At 43.8% G+C, this 21,400-nt stretch overlaps 4 protein-coding genes across 4 annotated transcripts; 2 read left to right on the top strand and 2 right to left on the bottom strand.

Annotated features, from left to right (window-relative positions):
* Window positions 1-1,362: 1,362 nt before the first annotated feature.
* BDCG_08930 (zinc finger protein 501) lies at window positions 1,363-3,601 on the bottom strand. Its single transcript, XM_045424706.1, has 4 exons — window positions 3,509-3,601; window positions 3,228-3,419; window positions 2,993-3,072; window positions 1,363-2,932 (listed from the first exon to the last, which is right to left on the bottom strand). Exons 1-4 carry the CDS (start codon window positions 3,554-3,556, stop codon window positions 2,425-2,427), a joined length of 828 nt encoding a protein of 275 aa, XP_045273363.1. The 5' UTR covers window positions 3,557-3,601; the 3' UTR covers window positions 1,363-2,424.
* Window positions 3,602-12,629: 9,028 nt separating this feature from the next.
* Window positions 12,630-19,316, bottom strand: BDCG_08927 (intermembrane space AAA protease IAP-1). Its single transcript, XM_045424704.1, has 5 exons — window positions 18,930-19,316; window positions 18,705-18,857; window positions 18,529-18,649; window positions 16,717-18,464; window positions 12,630-16,629 (listed from the first exon to the last, which is right to left on the bottom strand). The coding sequence occupies exons 1-5, from the start codon at window positions 18,957-18,959 to the stop codon at window positions 16,243-16,245; spliced, it is 2,439 nt and encodes an 812-aa protein (XP_045273361.1). The 5' UTR covers window positions 18,960-19,316; the 3' UTR covers window positions 12,630-16,242.
* Window positions 13,480-14,009, top strand: BDCG_08928 (uncharacterized protein; the record flags this gene model as incomplete). Its single annotated transcript, XM_045424705.1, has 2 exons — window positions 13,480-13,630; window positions 13,694-14,009. The coding sequence occupies 2 exons, from the start codon at window positions 13,480-13,482 to the stop codon at window positions 13,909-13,911; spliced, it is 369 nt and encodes a 122-aa protein (XP_045273362.1). The 3' UTR covers window positions 13,912-14,009.
* Window positions 19,302-21,302, top strand: BDCG_08926 (uncharacterized protein). Its single transcript, XM_045424703.1, has one exon. The coding sequence runs from the start codon at window positions 19,772-19,774 to the stop codon at window positions 20,891-20,893; it is 1,122 nt and encodes a 373-aa protein (XP_045273360.1). The 5' UTR covers window positions 19,302-19,771; the 3' UTR covers window positions 20,894-21,302.
* The last annotated feature ends 98 nt before the right edge of the window (window positions 21,303-21,400 follow it).

Raw genomic sequence — 21,400 nt, 5'->3', positions numbered from 1 at the left:
TGGCTTTCATAGATTTGATGTCATGGTGACAGCATGCTTTAAACAAAGTTTCTAACGCGATTTAGCTGCGGAATCCATGGTATCAATCGAAACAAGCTCTCACAACACAAAAAGGCAAAAATAAATAAATAAAAAAGAATTGGGCCACCGATGAAGTTATTTTGAGTAGGTATTGCGCTATCTGATCAATTTCCTGTGCAACGGATTTGTAAGTTCTATCTTTCTTATATTTTGGATCTTCTTCTTCTTCTGCTGCTGCCGAGGTTTTCCTGAGCGATATTTCTCCGTGTGGATGTTCTCCAAAGTTTCACCCTCTACTATGTAAAAACCCCCTTGAGGAAAGAGTTCAAACTACTCAGGGTTAAACTTTCACTAGCCGGCTGCGGTAGTTATGGTATCTCTCGCCGACGGACGGCGCCCGGGAGCCGGGAAGCGCCCATGTGGCCAGCCATGCACCCGTCTCCACCGAACAAACATTTCACCCCACTCCGTTTCGGCCCGGTCCTCCTAACCCTCGGGCTGCTAGCACCGGAAATCCCCCCCTTTCTCTCACACGTCGTCGAACCATACCATACCATTGCCCATATGGACAGGCCAGGCAGACCTTTTTCCGAAGAAGCCGGGGGCTAACTAAAAATGCTTTTTTTTTTTTTCGCCGGGCGCCGCCCCGTTGAGAATTCGCCGATTCTTTATTTATTTATTTATATTTTTCTTTTTGGCCTCTTCACCAAAAACAAGAGCGCGCGAGAACTACGCTGTAGACATGTGCCGAACCCTCTCGCGATAGATCATTTGTACTATACGCACAGGTTAAACATACGGGTAAAATATGTTGTTGGTTCCCTGGATCACCGCGCGGGATCCCGATCCCCTTGCATCGGCTTATAAAGTTATAACTTAATCTGACCCAGATGCTGAGAGAGTTAAATTTGATCACGTTTGTGGATAAAATCCGGACTGTCTCCTACGGATTGGGGTGGTTTATGCTCATCTATAAAATCTCAATACCAAGGCAAGGGGGAAATTCAATGTTAATCAGTATTTATTTATTTATGTATTTTTCGTACTCAGACTTTCCTTTTCCTGTGCCAGTATTATTTCTGTTACATGTATGGGTGCTTAGCCAAATGCCCTTCCTTGAGTTTATCCGGCACCCTGGTCGTCAGGTTTCTTAATACTATATGGACATGTTGGGAACGTTGGTTACACGACATACCTGGGCGCTTTGTGACTGTGGGCAGAGGAAACGTGGGGTTGGTATGCACGTTCCCTAACAAGTATGCATATCTACATTTGCAACTTCCCCTCTTGAGGAAGATGGTCAGTACTTTAAGACAATGTACGCAAAGCAAGTATTGCGATGTTGACAGTTCAGGAGTGCAAAAGAAATGTTTACATATCTAGCTAAGGTGGTGGGTATCCACATACAATTACAACATTGAAAAGGGCGACGGGAAAAAAAGAAATAAAATTAAAAATAAAGAATGAACGAAAGGAGAAGGGGGAAAAAAAGCAAAAAAGGAGAAAGGGGTGAAGAAAAACAATGGCAAAAACGTAGAGCAGAAGTGAAAAGATAAGAAAACCGGAAGAGCAAGACCCCTAGAAACTAAATTATGTAACTTATTTTCTCACGCAGACCCTATTCATCGAGTAAGTACGTGGATACAACCTCATTCAGCCAATTGTTTTGGAATCGAAGTGTACTATTTAGTAATTACTTCCGTTAACCCCCATGTTTCGAGATAGGAAATGTAAGATAACATAAATTCTCGTTCAAGCTTTCACTTAGATGATGGAAATAGTTGATATGTGAGATCTCACAGAGGAAAAGAAAAAGGGGAAAGAAAAGAGTAGAAAATAAACGAGATTAAAAGTGACAGGTAAAAAAAACCAAAAAAGGAAGTAGTGAAAGTGAAAAAGAATAACTCAAGGGATATCAATATTAAAAAGGATGGCGCCCCAACACAAAATAGAACAGACAATTTTACTACAAACAAGAAGAAAAGAACAAAGGAGAAGAAAAAAGAAGAAAACAACCAGCCAAGAAAAGCCAGAAAGAACTCCAGTTGCCGAAAACGAGAGCGTCCGGGGGACGGATAGGGAGTGTTTCACCTTGTTGCTGTGTGTATATATGTTGCCTATATCATAAATCTTCATTCGATTGGCATTAGAATAAAGTAGAGTGGGAGTTTGGGAAGGATCATCAGTCCCCTCAAGTCCATAAGAGAGGATATAAACCGGACTCATGGCAAGCCGAGTTCCCGCCTCAATAAAATTTAAAAGGCGGAGCATTGAAAATTAGGGGCTGGAATATGTCCAAAACGAGGCCGTAGGGTAGGGGGCGTCGAATATTTGCATCGTTTGTGTATCTTCGTCTTTGGGTAGCCGTCAAATATGGAGTGTCTTTTTGGATAATAATCACCTTTAACCTTCCAAGCCTAGGAAATCCCAAGATCTTGGGTCTTGGTACGGGTTAAAAATGCGCGAAACCATGGGTTTATTCTCCATAGGGACTTCCTGGTGGAAAATTATCGGAGGCCGAGGTTCGTACTCTGGAACCACTGGAGTAGCTGGGGAGAATCTTAGGACCGATTCTACTGGGGTGGGAGGAACTTCGTAGCGTTGAGCTTGGGGGTTGAATACGAGCCCGGAACCAGTATAATTAATTTCAGCTCCGATGACGGGTTCTCCTCCAGGAACTGGTATGGAATGAACAGGGGGAGGTTGTATAGGAGGGGGGTAGAAGCCATGCGGAATCATTTGAGGAGGTGGATAGGTTTGCTGTGGATCGGGGTGACTGCTCGCTGGGGGTAATAAGTTAGGGGGCGGCTGCGAATATAACGGTTCTCGGGTGGTGCGAACGGATGGCGGATGGATCTCAGGCTGATGAGATCGATTTTGATGCTTGGTCAATGTCGTTTTTCGGCAGAAGCTGGAAGATACGATCAGCTTCTTCCTATTCAAAGGTTGACGAAGGGAGGGGAAAGTTTACCTTCGCCCACACTCAGACTCCAAGCACTTATATGGTCGCCTGCCGGTATGTATTCGTCTATGACGAGCTAGACTCGAGGACTAGAACCGAAGTTAATTCCATTCTCGGCCAAAACGGAAACGACGCAATTCAATCCCACACACAAAGATTAGGGTTGCGTGAAATGCTTCGCAGCATCTATCTAGGTCATGGTGCAAATGGTAGGTAGCTGGCAACGCCCTGAATGTTAACATACATCAGAAAATGCTTTACTGCAGCTCTCATGGTCGCATACATGGGGCTTCTCTCCAGTATGGGTGCGGGAATGGACAGTCAGGGCAGAGCGTTGGATAAAGCTTTTTGTACAATCTGGGAAACTGCACTTATAAGGTCGTTCGTTCGTATGTATTCGGTAGTGCCTGCACAAATCCGACTTTCGGTTGAAAGCCTGGAACAAAACAGAACAATGACATCCAGGTCAATCAGCTAATTCCGGACATTGCAAGTAAGTAATGTGACACTTAGTCTTTATCATACCTTTTTACAGCTATGCCAATCACACGGGAAGTTACGCGTACGAGGCATGCTTGCTGGCAGCACAGCCAGGCTCTTCAAAGGCAGAGAGCGCAGCAGCAAAAAAAAAAAAAAAAAAAAAAAAAAAAAAAAAAAAAGTGATTTAGAGGTGAAACGAGAGCATCAGTGCCGGAAAATATTGTGGCACGAGGTAGAAGAGGGAGCGAACGTCAAGATAAAGAATACAAATGAAGTCGAGATGAGAAAAATAAAGATCGCATAAGAAGAAAAAGTACAATAAACATAAAAATAAAATAAAAATAAAAAAAAAAATTATGGTGAAGTGAAAGGAAACACTATTAAAGAAATTGAAGATGGGATGTTGGTTGTGGAGAAGAACGCAGCAACGAGTGGGAGTGGAGGGCAGACAGAAGGCATGCGGCACTAGAATTCTCGACCTTCACCCGCAAAAGGAAATAAAAGTGGCTAACCGAGAACGTAAATAGCTTTGCAGATTGTTAGCTCAAGATAAACAAAAAAGCAAAAAAGAAAAGAACTGACGATGGGGGGTACGAGGAAGGGGAATTGAGGGAATGAACCATCTCGATATAAACCACGCCCTATTGGCTGCCGCGGCCAGTATCATACGGATACTGCGCGGATACTGCTAGGAGGAGATTAGCGGTAAAGTAAGTTCACTTCCAGTGGTCAACGGACGCAGTGGATGCTGGGCACTCCTAGCAAGTGGAGTTGAATGATTTACAGGGTTCATCGATCCAGCCGTGTAGTGACTTTTAGCCTTTAGAGAGACTTTAGGCGACGGTTTGGACGGGTGCTTGGGTGTGGGTGGGAGGTCTCTCCTGGGGAGCGTGGCTTAGCCGTCTTCAAGGTCCACGGAAGCATAATAATAATTCTGATTATCGTTCCCCCCCGTCGTCTCCACACATGCTGCTCGCCAGGGCCAGCTTAAAGATTTAGGGGTCCCTTGTCTAGCAAACCCCAGGTTGGGTTTGCCCCTCTTATGTGGAACTCCCGGGTAGCGCTTTTCTTCCGTCAAGGCCACTCCCAAAATAATGTCACTAACCCTGATTGATCCCGGCTCCGCAAGCCGCTCCAGTGAACGAGCGGATGAGAAAAACTTCGACCACACCATACCCAAGTGGAAAACGTTTCATAAATCAAGGTTTGGGAAAGAAGGATGTAGCTTGGACGCTGGTTTTCGCTGCCTTCCTTTTATTGTCTCAAGGCTCGCTGCTCTCGCCCGCTGTCAGACGCTGTCAGGGTCCAGGGCACAGATCAAGTCAAACGTCCGGCAGGCGTCTTTTGTGGATTATTAGACATTCGAATATCATGTTGACCAGCAACATGATACGGCGTACAAAGCTAAATTCTATTATTTCCTGGGTGTCCGGCAATTTTTGGTGGGCCACCGAACTCCTGGGGTACCAAACGGATGGGAACGTTAATTGAAACGAGGTAATCCATATGGAGTATGGAGTTGCCGTAGGTCTTGATTGGATAGTATCACGGGTCAATCAATTTAGAAGGACGATTCATGGCTTTTGATGGTTAGCTTGAAGCCCATGTCCCTGTGGAATGCTATGTAAAGTCCCAAAGCATGGCTTCGCATATATTTATGGTGCTGTTGGTGATCCGCCAGACCGGCCATCTCTCATAACCCACAGCACGGGGGCGAGTGGGTTACTCTGAGGCATCAGGATCAGGAAAGCATTCATACCCTGAAGCCAGGAGAAGCGTACCATCACAAAAGCAGGTCGGACGGATTTCCAGATGGGATTTAGCAGCACATGTGGTTGTGCATTTGCACAACGACGCATTAATCCTCAGAACGAGAGGGCGTATCCATGGACGCGAAACAGATAAAGATATGTGGGTAATTTTCTTTCCTTCATTCCATGTGGCCTCAACCAAGTTTGTCAGCTCGGTAAGTGCACTCGCACAAGAGCCGTTTGTCCCTTCTTCTGGTTGTGAACTTGTTGAGTTGGCTGCAGCTACAAAACGCCACAGAACTTTGGCGGTATGCATTCGATCACTGGCAAGTGCAATTTCCTAGGAGTTGTTCCCACAAGTTGCGTTTCAACTGCTGCCCCTTAAAACCGTATTATCTTCATAATTTTCCACGGCATTTGTCAGCCAGTTACAATAATGAGAAAGCAATTCAACCACAACAGCGGGGTTTTTATTTTTGTCAGGAGAGAAAAGAGAGGGGAAGACACCTGATAAAGGGCTGTTTGATCGGCTCTGCTCCGGTGATGGCGAGACCTCCAGCATTCATGCACTACTTGTGATTTATCCCCGGGCAGCACATGGCATCCCAGCCAAGCTATCCACTAAGCTCAGAATTAGGCGCATGAGTTACAGTTTGTAGCCAATGCTTGGAGTGAAGAACCGGTGTTTGGGATCAAAGTACGGACATATTTCGTGACCACCTTCCGTAGTCCAGACGGCTCCGTGTTGACGGCAGATGTTGCCAAATTCTCGTTTCTCAATGCCAGGGATTTACGCATGGTTCAGTGAGGAATCTGTAGTCGGGCGGAGTAGATCTAGGAAAGCCAACCGCATGTGCTGAGAAACCCAAATACTCAAATGAGACAAAGACCGCTCGACCCCCCCCCCCCCCCCCCCTTCTCCCCAGGCGGAGGCAGCCTCATGGTCCATCTCGTCAGGGTCGGGTTTTGGCGTTTGGCCCAGTGGCAGCCGCCTCATTCACGAAAATGCTTGTCGGGGGTATTAACTACTTGTGAACGGCCGAGCGGGTTCCAATCAGGAGAAAGGAAATCAGGGATTGAATACGAAGGTTCCATAAAACTTGGCTGCATCAAGCATCCGCCGGCACGGTAGGGACCGTGGCCAATATCGCGTTTGTTCACTATGGGTTACTTATTCTGAACTAAGAGAAAGCCAATTTGTTTGGCGAACAATTTGATCGGCAAGTAGTTTGTTGCTCCTCTCCACCTTATGAAGTTGTGATGAACAAGAATTATTGCGGTTTCTATTTGGTTAGTGAGACAATCAAAATGCTCCGTACTTGCGACCCGTCTGGCCGATTGCCTCAATTTCAAAATGTGCCACTTGATGGATTGGAGGGAACAAAGGATCGCTTGGGATTGGAAGAGCCATTCGCCGGCTTCCCGATATTTAAATAATTTGGCCCTCCATGCACGGCTCATGGGTATAAAAACGTGCCATAGGATATGAGGGTGAACTCGGCTTCAGGAGTTGATCTTTTCTCCATCCACCAATGCAGCATCATACCAACAGCGCTCGGGATGGATGGGCTTGTCAAGCGCGAAAACTTCCTGGCCAGAGATAGAAGATGAAAAATACGGCGTGTGATGGAACCTGTCAGTAACAAGTTCAATGGCCAGCCTCAGGTTTTGCTTCTCATCCGTTATTGGCTCTCACAATGCTCGACATTACCTTTGCCCCAGACTGCATATGAAATCAAAATTACCGAATCCCGCACCAACTAATCCCCAGCTGCTAGGGAAAGCCGCAGCCACACCCCGCATCTTGGACGCAATTGTCTGCTAGTGGCGTGTGCAGCGACTGGGCTCCAATTAAATTAACCCACGAGTTGAGATAGACCAGAGACAGATCTTCTAAGCCTAAGGACGCACGGCTGGGAGAGGGGTTTTGGGCTGGACAAAAAAGTGTGCTGGATGGTTCCCCATCACTGGGAACAAAGGAACACAGTGGTGGCACGGCGGCTTTCGCTCTAACTGACAAACTACAGCGCACTGAAGGGAAATGAAGGAGGCAGACGCCAGTAAAATGTTAGGTTGGCGCTGATGCTTCATGTCGACTAGCTACTCACCCAGCAGGTGTGTTGTGTGTATGCCCCAGGCCGTCCGTCTTGCTTTCTTTTTCTTTTTCTTTTTCTTTTTCTTTTTTGATATCACTGCGAGAACTCTGCTTCATGTACTATGCTCATTTCGATTATTATCTAGGTATCGAAGATCTGAACCCGCTTGTTGAGCTCTCGATCTACCCAGGCACGCGAGGCATATACTTTAGCCAGGCGATATTCCGCTACACAACGATGAACTGCTCGTATGTCGGGTCACAAGATGAGGCGTTAATATCGCACCCATCCATAGCTACTGCAAGATCCTAGCGATACGCACCAATCTACGTAGAACAATTACAATTCCAATCTTCAGGGTGGTAACTCTCTACGCAGTAGGGCTGTATCTCGTGCATCTGGATATTTATATGTTGCTTTGTGGTAATATCCATCCTCAAAAGTGACAATTGACTATGGCATTCGAATTGCACAATTTCCAATTGACAGAATAATCCCTGTCCTTGGGACAGCGTTTAATAAAGCTCGGGGGCCGAACTCTGAACCTAAATATCTGTAGCATCCGCCCTAGTGGCGTTGCCGTAGCGACCGCTCCGCCTACACGTGATCTCATATGTAATATATATAGCTAGCTCTTCCTACATGAATACAACAGATTAATCATCCCACAGGTTATAGCCCGGATAGCATGTTTTTACAAAGGATTACATTTTTTTTTTTTTACTTTTGTTTAAAAACACCTGTGTAAGCATTGAATGTGTTCACCCTGAATAGGAGAATTCTTTTATCATGTTTACATTGCATGTTATGAGTGTATCTGCTTGACCAGCAATTGAAATAGCAGAACTCTTCAGTATAATATAATGTGTTTTTTTTCTTTTCAATTCCTTCATTCAACTCTTCTTTGACTGATGAGTGATATGTCTATGCTATAGAGTGATAGAAAAAGAACTTTATATTTGCATTCTCACACTCAGACATCTATTAATGAAGAATCAGAGAAAATAGATACTATATAATACACAGAAGCTATAGAAGAGATCATGAAGTTATCTGCAAACAGTGAAGCAGATCATGAATTGAATGATGATACTTCAAGTTCATAAGCAATGTGTACAGAAGTATGACACACAAGTATCATATCTAGAATGAGTTCAGATAATATAATATCAATAATATTTAATAATCTGATAATATTCTATAACAGAATGAGTGCATGTCAAGTAGCTACTTCTGCAGCAGATGATTTCAAATCTGAGATCTGTAAATATCAAAAGAATGTTCAAAAAGCCATGAATATCAAAGCTGTAATCATATTTGATGATAATAACTATGAGATCTGATGTACAGAAATTCTTGCAGATGCTGAAGTCATCAGCAGATTCAATATTCTTATGAAGAATCAACATATCTGTTCAGAAGACATCAGTCAAGACATATTAAGTACTGAAAAATGAAGCATTTGCATCAAAGCACTGTATTAATGTATATTACAGTTCTTATTAGAATCTGTACATACAATCATTGAAATTCTTGAGCCAGATAATGCAGCTGTGCTATGAAAAAGAATTGAAGTTGAATATGCTGTCTCACTTGTGAAGAAATATATGAATATTATGAAAGAATTCATCATCTTATATATCAGAGATAATAATTATCTGATATTTCAGAGAAGATTCTGTTATCTAGTTGTATGTTATAAGAAATTAATAAATAACTTGAAAGACTTCTACTATAATCTCTTTCTTATTGATCTGAAGAAGTATCAAGAGTCTTTTATTAAGATATGTTTAGACAATTTCTACACATCTGATCAGAACTCTATATGCAATATTGATATTAATAATCTTATGAAACAGTTGACAAACTGTACAAGCAAGTTCAAGAATGAAAATTCTAAGTTTTAGTGAGTTAATATAACTATCATGACTCTCTCTACATCATCTGTACACAGTTTCAAATGTGAGATATGCAGTTTGAGATGACACTGAAAAAACATCTGTTAATATCTACATTCAGAACTTGCTACTGAACAGTGACATGAGTTAAACAAGAAATATATCATTACACCTGAGAAGAATAATAGCAACAATGCCAGTATCAGTGAACACAGCAAGCAGAAGAAGAAAAAGAAGAATAAAGATAATAAGAAGAAGAAATTCTCTGATCTTATAATCTCATAATCTGCAGCTGTCAATGCAGTAATTGCTTTTTCAGCAACTATTGATATAACAAGCAAACCTTGATTTCTTGATACATGTGCAAGTTTTCACATGACAGATGAAAAGCAGTTTCTCATTCAGTGAAAGATGTACAATGACAATATGAAGATTTACACAGTAGACAGAGATTACAGTCATATCAAAGAGATCAGCAATCTTCTTCTAGAATCTGAAGAAGAAAATATCACTGTCTGTGATATTTATTATATTTTCAATCTCACAGTCAATCTATTATTATTCATCAGATTGAAGAACCAGAGTTTTTAATATAAGCTTTTAAGCTCAAACACTCTGTTCTATTTCATTATTAAAGTATTAAGTGAAGTGATATTCACTGCAATTCATACATCTCAAAACTCAATTTATAAAATAGTTGAAAGAATGTCAGAAGTTGATGTATATTATAAGTCTAAAGCAGTCTACTTCACAGTGAAATCATATGTATATGATAATGACTATGCTAAAGTCATGATCACTATTGATAATAATAATCTCATCATTGATCAATCTCAATATCAAGAATCATCTACAACTGCAAAAACACTTGCAGAGTGATATGTTGACCTGAAACATATACACATAGAAGCTATTATAGCATTGACAAAGAATTCACTATCTGACATCTACATCAAAGATATTAAGATCAATTTCTTTTGCAACACCTGTGTTAAAGTGAGTATGATATGTAAATACTCAATTATCTTCATATCACAGACAGTACACTCAATGAAGTGAATTTATATCAATCTTACAGATGATGAGTGAATGTTGAGTGAGTCTACAGATTACTCTGTTGAATTGCAGCAGAGTAATAAATATTACATATTAATTACAGATGACATGATCAGATATAGATGAATCTATTTCTTACACATCAAGAATCAAGCTTACAATTACTATACACACTGAGTTCAATTTATGAAGAACCTAGATTTTACTGCATCAGTATATGTCAGAATCAATGTTGATAATATGTTCAGATTTATAAAGATTACAGCATTGTTTATCAATCATGACACAGTATGAGAATTAACTACTTCTCAATCATCATATCAAGATGACATGTCTGAGCGTGGAATACATATAATTATGACCCGCGCCAGAGCAGTTCTTATTAATAAGAAGATTCTGAAGAAATTCTGAGCAGATATTCTGAAAACAGTTGTTTCAATCACAAATAATACACTCATGTCTACAGTTCTATATAATGAAAAGTATTGACCTGCAGTTGCAGATGATGATAGTAAAGAAGCTGTTCATAACTCTTATACAATTTCTTTTTCAGCATTGACAAATGCCTCACTGCAGATCACACATTTCCATGAGCTTGAAACTGATGTTTTTGCTCATCTTCATGAATTGCAGAAGCTGTTGAATAAGTTGTTCACACAGGCTGATTCATATAAGCTTATTGAATTCCGCGGATATTCAATCTATCGCTTGTGGAGTTCTACAACAGATAAAATTATCAATATAAGTGATGTGGTTTTCCCTGCAAAAGTGCAAGAAATGCCGAAGAATGCTGATTGGCTTGTCGACATTTTGCAGCAAAAACTAGAGATCAAAGACTTAAAGAAACCCATAAAATATCTAGAAATAAAAGTGAAACATATGAAGAGTGAAATCAAATTGACACTCTGATATTACATTAATAAATTGATAGAAGATTTTCATCTAGATAATGTAATCACTGTCTGTACACTTATGAATGAGAATCTATATCTAGATGACTTCTCTGTCTCTGAAAAGAAAAGCAGTTTTACAAAGCAACAATTTCAGCATGATGTTGAGTGTCTGCAATACTTAGCTGTCAAGCTGCAGCTGAATATCACTCATACAGTATCTCTACTGATGCAGAAGAACACTGCTCTCATCTCTAAGATATGAAAGACTCTATTACACATCATTTGATATTTGAAAGAAATGCATGAGATTGACATATTCTATGTGAAGAATGATGATGAGAGATCTGAGAATGAATTTCTGAATGTAGTATACATGCTGGTCAGATATACAGATTTCAATTGAGTCAGTCTATTGAATGATGATTGTAAATTTACATTTAGTTACATCTTTAAATTGAGAAATGCACTGATTTCATGATGATTGAGTAAGCAATCCTGTGTATTCTTAAGCTCTAATGAGGCTGAATATATGATATTGAGTGAAGCTGTATATGAAGTAATATGATTGAGAAGTATGATAATGAATCTGAGCTTTATTGAAATAGAAGACTCTCTGTCAATCAAGACAGATAATAAGAGAGTGATTGATCTTGTCACAGTGACTGCAATCACTGTGAGAAGTAAGTATATTGACACCTGATTTCATTATACCTGCAGTCAGTTGAACAATGGTATAATCTCAATTGATTATATCTCAACTGAAGAAATGACAGTAGATGAATTGACTAAACTCTTGAATATAATTGCATTTCATTGATTCCTTGATTTACTAGGTTTTACAGGTGAAGAGGGACAGAATACACAAACTCAATGCAGGTAGCATGATTTGGATGGATTTGAGGATGGCATAGCTAGATCTGCAAGAGATGATTGATTCTTTATTATGGTGTTTGTGATCTCACATGGCGATGCGAGGGGGGGTGTAGCATCCGCCCTAGTGGCGTTGCCGTAGCGACCGCTCCGCCTACACGTGATCTCATATGTAATATATATAGCTAGCTCTTCCTACACGAATACAACAGATTAACCATCCCACAATATCTCATCAATCCTTCACATGATTTAATCATCTCGGCCTAGTCAAGAAATCCCCGAGAGAAATGCACCCTTGCCAGGCCACATCCTGGTGATATTGGTCACTTCCGCACAGGCTAATGTTACTCTTCCACAACTGCTACAGATTTTCATACAAGGTTAGGAAAATACGCCATCAGAGGGTCTTATACTAATTCTATATGCACCTAAAGCTGAAGGACAGAGGATGTAGACTTTGACCATGCTTTCGAAGGGTAGCTGAGATCTATGCTCGTTCATAAGGGGTCGTACGTATATCACCAGCAGCAGTAGCAGCAGCATCATCATCAACATCATCGTTACTGATGACATTGGCAGATGAGCAAGGCACCATGGCGGCTGCACTCCTCACAAATATGGCCGTCGAGACTCAACCTCAAGTAACTTGCGGGAGGTGCAGGAGAACTTTGGGTCTATGAGCAATGGCGGGCCACCTGCGTTAAATGTGACGAATTACACGCAATACATCTCTGAGCCCGTTGCCCTTTCGCTTCCACGGAATCCCTCAACCCACCTGACTAGTTACCCAGAAGAGATCGCTGTCTCGGCAGATGTCCTGCTCCACAGGCCGGGGTTTTCGATGAAGGTTTTGGACAAGGGAACCCATAGGAAAGATTTTCGCCCACCCTCCTGCTCCTGACTACCCTGCTCCAAATACAGGCGTCCGTAAGACGGTTCATTACTACGAGCAAAGACAATCCAGGTGGTTATTCAGAGCATATTTGGACAATATCAGAAAAAATTCCTTCACATATCCATAGACGCAATGCGCAGGGATGCTTTAAAGCAACCTACAGCGTAGAAACTCCGCCACAGATCAGCATACATACGTAGTACTATCACACAAATCAAACATCAATGCATTTCAAACGATAACGTTCACCAGAGTCTAGAAGAGACCAGACACCTGGTTACCAACAAATCGGGATGAAGCACGGATAGGATAGGGGGTTTAGTTTATCCGTTTAACTTAGGTTCCCACTTTCTGTTACTTTAAAAAGTGGAGATCAAGCTTTGCGCATCTCCCATTTCCAGGGTTCATGGTAAGGTCCCGAACTCAGAGCGGAATGTATGAGAAACGAACGAGAAGGAAGATTTTGGAACATCTGGAGCGATCTGACATTCAACGTTTCGGGCTGTATGTACATACATGTACATGTGCTTCAACTTTTGGATGTCTCAGGCAGCATGAAATGCCCGCACTACATTGTTGGAGGCAGCAAATTCATACCGAGTCAACCACTTGTCGGGGAAGAGAAACAGATCCCAAATATCCAAGGGCCAAATGTCGAGAAGTCACCAAATCGAGCCCAAGGGCAAACCAAGAGCGTTGGCCTTGGTTGGTTTCTGTCCAATGAAAGCTAGGCGGGATAAATCGTTCAATTCTCGTTCCAATCAACAGACCCCGGGACTGGGCAGGGTTACTCCGTAGGCACTTTACCGATGCAGAGAATTACCGACTATCGCCAAAAGGCTGGAAAGATGAACCAAACGGCCGGCCCAAACATTAGTGGTAAAGTTGCAAGCAGTATCGAAGGAGTTCAGCTTCCTGGAATAGCACGGTCGGAGCGAGGAGACTCGCTAGAGAATAATAATGATGTCCGGATAGGCGGTTACTGATACTTGTTCGGTAGAGACCGCTGGAATCGCTCTTGCCTCCTCCGCTCTCAAGGAGCGATTCACCGAACCCCCAAAAAAACGGACAGGAGAGGATCAACATTTGCGAATGATTAACATTCCCGCTCCTCGGTTTAGCGCCAGAGTGATTGCCAGTCGATGTCTAAGATTCATTTCGCGTGGTCATGAAGTCTCCACCCGGCCGTGACCTCCAGCTAAATGGAGGAAGGGGAGCAATGATAGAACGACAAAAGAAACCAGTCTGCTCCAGTCATCGCCGCCAAAGTAATGACGAATTCACAATTCACAATTCACAATTCAATGAACAGCCAACACCATCATCGTTTCAACCTGCTTATATCTCCTGTACTAGGGCGGTGTACGGAGTACATACATACATACATGTATGCCGATGCTCATCTAGCTTTGCAAGGGATCCCAGGATGCTCATGGATGGTTGCAATCGGTCGGGGAGGACGAAGTTCAGCGATGACCTCCCCGGGTGGTGGTGCTCAACTACCAATCGGCGTGCACGGGATTGCGGCCCGTCAGTTGGGATGCTCCAGGCCCTGCTAGGTTGATCCATCTGTCTCACCACCGGCACCCGACTAGCCCGATCTTGTCTCGCGCTTGGTAGTCGAGCGCTTTCATCAATTCAACGCCGTGTGTCAGAAGAAGGAATATCTGCACGGATGTAATCGGTAGATGGCAAGAAGATCCTTTGCTGGTTGGGTAAATGATACCCCAATCTATTCTTTGATAATGATGGTCTGTTCAACCGCTCTTTCAAGCCAGATTTTCGTGAGAAACGATCATCCAAACGCCGTAACTTAACTCCTACTACTCAGTCTCCTCCGGAGACCCATGGTCAAGGTTTCTCGTTAAACCGCGCCTAAATCAGGCGCCGGACAGACCAGGCCTCGAAAGCATTTGAGCCACCAACCAGGTCTTTTGGATCTATAAATCATTCTTCGTCCTGTTTTCTCTCTGTCCCTCTCGAGGCCAAGGAGAGAGCTTCGGGACTGCACCTCGCTTCCTACATGATGCAGCAATGTGCGTTTCTACCCCTCATCTCCTTTTTCTCGATGAGGGAAGGGCTTGCTGGTTCGTGTGAACAGGAAATTTCACCCCTCGTCCCATGTTCGGTTTTCTCATTCTATCCCATCTCCCTGTGCCTGTTTTCCACTAGTCACCATCCATGGCGAACTGCAAAGTGTTGAACCACGACCAGAAAGATGAATTGTAAAACTTGAGCACTCCAAAGGGCCTTTGATTGGTCAGCAACCTTGAAGCTGATGCAGGTTTTGTTCTCTGATTTCAAATCTATCCACCATGAAGTCGGGAGTGCGGAATCATCATTGGAACCGAAATGCCAGGCGATATGCCCTTTTCGTTTCTGTCCACCGATAAATATCATTCTGTTGTGACAGCCCGGACTTTGATAGTATCCCGTCATGATGAGCAACTGACTGGGAGCGGCTAATTATAACACCTCGGTTGCTTTTTCCTTTTAAAACCAAAATACTCGTCAAGACAGCGTTTTTGTCGTACTGTTCCCTGCATATTCTGGGTGTAGGGCTGGGTAGAACATGCATACGACTTGCACACAACCTTCCACTTGGCTACAAAAGATGTGGCCCTGTCATTTGACTGCGGAAGCATTCTTCCCTACTAGGATAGGGCCTGGAAGGCCCAGGTATGTTTTGACAGGAGAAAGTCAAATTTTCTAGATTAGCTTTCGCAAATCAAAGTTATTTTGTATGTACAGTCCATGTATATGCTAACCTATAAAAAAGTGGTGGTTTTTGGCCGGGCGTAAATATCAATCCTTCGGTTGAGGGACGTGGAATAGTAATGAAGTGTACTTTACATGTTAGCAGTGGTTTTTGATAGCTCAACAGTAGGAAGAAGTTTACAAAGAAAAGGGGAAGAAACTGAAAAATTTAAAACTGATAGATCCATTGTTTCCGCTGTGTTACATGTATGTTTGCCCCCAACAAAGGAAAATGTGAACACAGAAGAAAAGGGGACGGGAAAACCACATGGGAGATATGGCATGCGAAAGTGACTGAGCAGATAATGGTATATCTGTGTCAAATTGTTTTCGGAGATGAGTGTTGATGGTATGCATGCATGTATGCTTCCAAAGGGTATGAAGCCAAGTGCTAAAAAAGATGATGAAAAGAAAAAGCTATATATGAAAAAGCAATCAAACAACGGGAGAATCAAGAGACCAATTGTATACTAATAATAGCAAGAAAAGAAAGTAAAAAGGGAAAGACAATAAAAGAAGAACTCGAGCAAAACCAGGAAAGCATTAAATGATACTCATGCTCATTTTGGCGCGGCAGATTCACCAGCAGTCGGCTTTAATCCGGCCGCCATCAGTGCATCGGGCAGTATAATTGGTGCTTTGGGTATCGATTCAAGCTTATCCAACTTTTCTCCCCTCAATACCTTTTCCATCTCCTCCTTCGTCAACGTCTCATACTCCATCAATGCCTTGGTTAATAGCTCCAGTTCCTTTCGGTGTTCTGTGAGAATTGCTGTTGCACGCCGACTCGCTTCCTCGACTAGACGTCTGACTTCGGATTCGATTTCTTGCTTGGTCTCCGAAGATAAAGTCTTGTAGTTTGTAACGAGGTCGATGGAGCCTAGTTTCTTGGAGTACCCATATTGCGTCACCATCGAGAAGGCGGTGTTGGTTGCATGTTGAAGATCCTACCCCAAGAGAAAAAGGAACAGTTAGCTAAGATGTGAAATATCAAATATTGGAGGAGCGAAAGGCCAAAAAAGGCAAAAACATACCGATGATATACCGCTCGTGACGTTTTCAGGTCCAAAAACAAGTTCTTCAGCAGCCTTACCACCCATAGACACGTCGATATCCGCCAAAAACTCAGTATAATTCCGTGAAACGATGTCCATTTCCGGGAGGAAATGAGTGGTACCCAGAGACATGCCTCTCGGAACAATAGTAATTTTATACAGGGGGGTCGCAGCGGGAGAGAAGTAAGCGACAAGAGCATGTCCTGCTTCATGATATGCGGTAAGAAGCTTATCTTTCTCCCGCATAACTCTGCTGCGCGCTTCGGCTCCCATCATTATTTTGTCCTTGGCCCAATCGAAGTCCTTAGGGCCGACCTTGGTCTGTCTGTTCTTGCTGGCATGAATGGCAGCTTGGTTGACGAGATTCTCTAAATCGGCGCCGGAAAAACCAGGTGTTCCACGGGCAATAACAGTAGTGTCAACATCTGTGCTTATTTGGACGTTTTTCATATGGTGTTTCAGGATATCAACGCGGCCGCGGACGTCAGGAAGGCCGACTACGACCCTGCGGTCGAACCGGCCAGGTCGTGTTAGGGCTTTATCGAGTAGTTTAGGATAGTTGGTTGCTGCAATGATAATAACGCCAGTAGACTGGGAGAACCCGTCGAGTTCGGTCAGAAGTTGATTCAGAGTTTGCTTCACGTAGGCGGCATCTCTCTCATTTCTCTTAGCTCCGATCGCGTCCAATTCGTCAATGAATATGATCGCAGGTGCCTTGGTTCGGGCTTGATTGAACAATTCGCGAACACGCTTGGCTCCTACACCAACATATACCTCATCGAATTCCGATCCAGACATGTAAAAGAAAGGTACACCAGCCTCTCCAGCCACAGCTCGAGCAAGTAGTGTTTTTCCTGTACCAGGGGGTCCAACCAGGAGCACACCTTTGGGTAGTTTGCCACCAAGCGTGTTGAAGCGTTCAGGGTTAGTCAAAAATTCGACTAGTTCTTGTAGTTCCTCCTTGGCCTCGTCGCATCCATGAACATCACTGAACCGAACTTGTTGGTGCTGCGGTTGCGCTTCGTTGGGCTGGGAGCCTCGCACGTTTTTCAGTATACCTGTAGTGTCTGCGATAATGTTGATCACGACGAAGGAGACGTAGGTGAAGAGCAGGAAAATGAAGATGAATTTGACCCAGCGATAAATAGAGCTTGACAGAGATTCCTCCACCACAACGTACAGAGGGGATTCCTTGGCTCCAGTACCGTCCTTTTTCGTAGATAGTCCAACTTGTCCCCCATTCATATGGGCCGCAACCGCTTGTCCAACCGCTTGGAGTTGATCATTGTTGAGATTCTGATTTTGCGATTGAAATTGGTTCTGTGCAGGCCTGAAACCAGCGCTAGCATCCAAGCCGCCGACACGCTCAAGAGCCTTTAGGTATGTAGCTTCACTGAACCCATCACTGGCATACTTTCCGCTCCGGTATCGTTCAATGATGATTGCAGGCATGTTGGCGCGAAGCAAGGCGTTGTAAAATGCATTTTGGGCGCTCACGCTATGAGGTTTGCTGTTTGCGGTTCTCTCAGTGTGGGCTAAGACATTCTGGAAAGGTCCGCCGTAAAGGAATCTGTGCTGCTGAATCTGTGAAACACCTTTCAATTCTGGAATCCTCCGCGAACGGTCGAGTTGGAGGAGAGAAATGGTAGAGTACTGGCGTGGGGAGGTCGATTTGACATTGTTCGCCGTCGAAGGAATCCGGTTGTTCAAAATAGTTGTCCGAGTAGCTAAAGCTGGGTTGTTAGCCAGGTGGAAAGGGGGAAAAAAAGACTGCGGGTAGGTTCAACGTACGAGAAGAAAATATTGAAGACAGGGTTTGTTGGCCAAACGCAGGGTTTGCTTTGGAGCTGTTTCGCAGAGCGTTCATCGGGACTGACTTCAAACACTCAGGAAGGGCCGTATGAGATTGAACCTGAGATCATTAGCAACGCATGTTGTGTCAATATATGGCCAAGCGAAGGACTCACCGTTGAAGATTCATCCCGGCGGCTCGGAAGAAGATCATGACGTTCCTTGGCAGGACGAATTTCCGATGACGATGGCCGGCCAAAACTCTTCCACGGCGTTGCCAGAGCATTAGCCACGGAAGGCCAAAGATCCGTAGTCAAAGCTGCCGCATTCTGCATATTTTTCATGGTCAGTAAGTAATGTACTCTGTCCAGATTAGGGGAGAAAAGTGAAAAATTCCGTACGGGCAGGCAAAGCGGAGCGTTGAAGGCCATCCTGTGGCAGGCGAGTCAGCCAAAAGACGGGCAAATAACTCTGGACTTGGCTGAATGGCGATCAGGGTCTCAGTCGAGCAAATCCATTCAGTATAAAGAAGGCGTCAGAGCCATTGTTGGGGCGTTTGAACAAGACCTGGGTTGTTGGTTGTTCTCTTGTTTCTCGGTAGCAAGCGGCGAGTTTGTTAGAGTTCGACGATATTGCCACTTTGGTCCCGAAGCCGCACCGTAGCCGAGATCGCCGGTTACGACGCTTAGTCATCACAGGTACCGATCGGAGTTTTGGTAAGGTTAGAACGTCATTTTGGAGGCAGTGAAATGGATGAATAGGTTTCTTTTTGTTGAAGGTGATGGTCGCCATCTAAAGGATATTTACCTAAAAGAAAACAAAGCATTTCCCCCTTCAATCAACTCTACGTTAGGAATCAGACTTCACCAAGTTTGAGGTCAAGTTCGCATATAATCATGTGACTGGCTATATCAGTTGAATGGCTGTATTCTTGAACGTTCCAGACCAAACCACCACCAGCAGCTAGCTTTTTGACGTTAAATTCCTCCCATGTTGGCCATGAAAGAGCCTAGCTGGCCATGAAAGAGCCTAGCTTGTGAAGGGCACTTGGGCTGACGTGCTGGCCTTTTCCTACATAGTTTCAAATTCCTCCATCACATAACCGCAATATTCTATACATTGCTACGCCGTTCTCACCAGCAAGCATGTTCCAAGCGAGAAACAGGCAACCAAATAACTACTACGTCCGTACCTACGGCTCTTCATCCATGGATGTTGGTTTCTCAAACACCTGACAGGAGCCATGCCGGTGAAGGTTATAACCTTAACGGGAGCACCCCGTCCCAGTGCGCTAAAATGGGATGTTTCAGAGCTACTGAACGAGTGCTGGTTTTGCCTCCTTGGTTCTGGTGATGGACGCGGTACCACAGAAGCGGGCCCGGTGCGTTGGCGGCGCATTGAGCAAGGCAAGCGTCATTATGGCTTCCCAGGAGAACATGACGAAGTTGATGAGAACCAGGATGATGAGAATATTGACTATGAAGGCACGGAGTTCTTCGCGCAGGGTGGTGCAATTGAGAGACATACTGGATTACAGGCGACACTAGATATTGAGGTGGAGGCTGGGTCAGAATTCTACGATCATTCCTTTGCAGTGCATGAAGGGGGCGGAGACTCTATTTTGCTGAGCGGGATGGATTCGTTTTCCACAGAATCCAACTTCGAGACTACCGTGGACGATATCAGTATAGTCAGCGCTGCGAACCAGTCGACAGAGGATCATGACACTGACAGCCATCAGCATCCCCTGCCGCCCCCTTTACGTGGACATTTGAGTGATCTAAGAGATATCCCCAGCGCGGCGTATCTCCATTCGATCTCCCCTCGGATGATCCCTATCAATCTGATCGTGGCAATAATCACGATATACCCGCGCAAACGTGTGCGAACTCGTTGGGGAGACGAGACCGATGTTGTCGAGTTAGTGGTGGGCGATGAAACAAGGTCAGGATTCCAGATCACTTGCTGGTTGTCCCTAAAGGGAGGCGAGTCGGGGGATGGTGCGAAGCAAGGCCTTGATGGGTCGATACGCGGGTTACGCCCGCGAGATATCGTTCTATTCCGGTCTGTGGCACTCAATAGCTTTCGGGGTAAAGTATATGGTCAGAGCTTGAAGGATAACATGACGAAAGTTGATCTTCTACATCGCGCGCCGATTGACCCTAGTGATGAACAGGGCCTGTTTACCGCCCAGACCCTTGCCGATCGAACGAGCGATTCTCACCCGCAGTTAGTGAAGGTACGCAGAGTCAGAGATTGGATTTTGGATTTTATCAGCCCTCATATTTACGGAAAGGTCGACCAGTCGTCAATTCGACCTGGGGTGCCAGGGGATGAACCGTGTCTCCCACCGGATACCCAATAAGCCATAACTGAATGTTTTCCCGAAAAACCAGATTTATGTCATAGACAATAAATAAACTTTAGGTCCACTGTGAAACTGAATGTTGTGCTCGACTTCGGCATGGTTTCACCTCACACTTCCCCAGTTTGCTGCCCTAAGCCATGCAAGTCGAAAGATCCCTACATAATCATAGGATGCCAGGAACGTGGTTGATTAATTATTATTTCGCGGAGGTTCTCTTCAGGTGTCTTGGTCATGGGATTGAAGCCAACAATATTGAAGAGTGCCAATTTTCAGGGAAGTGCAGTTATGGTTTAACTAAATTTTTTTGGATGGGATATCCAGAGCCTTGTCGCTGGCGCAAAAAAGTTTCTACTAGTTATTTCTACTGAATTAAGAGAGAGGAAAAAAAAAAAAAAAAAAAAAAAAAAAAAAAAAAAAAAAAAAAGCACTGGAATTGTCTCTTGAATAAAAAAGCTTCCTTTTATCCTCCCAAGCATCCGTAACTTTAGCGACAAGACTCGGGCA

This window comes from Blastomyces dermatitidis (assembly GCF_000003525.1).
Source record: "Blastomyces dermatitidis ER-3 genomic scaffold supercont1.12, whole genome shotgun sequence".
NCBI lineage: Eukaryota > Fungi > Ascomycota > Eurotiomycetes > Onygenales > Ajellomycetaceae > Blastomyces > Blastomyces dermatitidis.
This window is presented reverse-complemented; position numbering and strand designations above follow the sequence as displayed.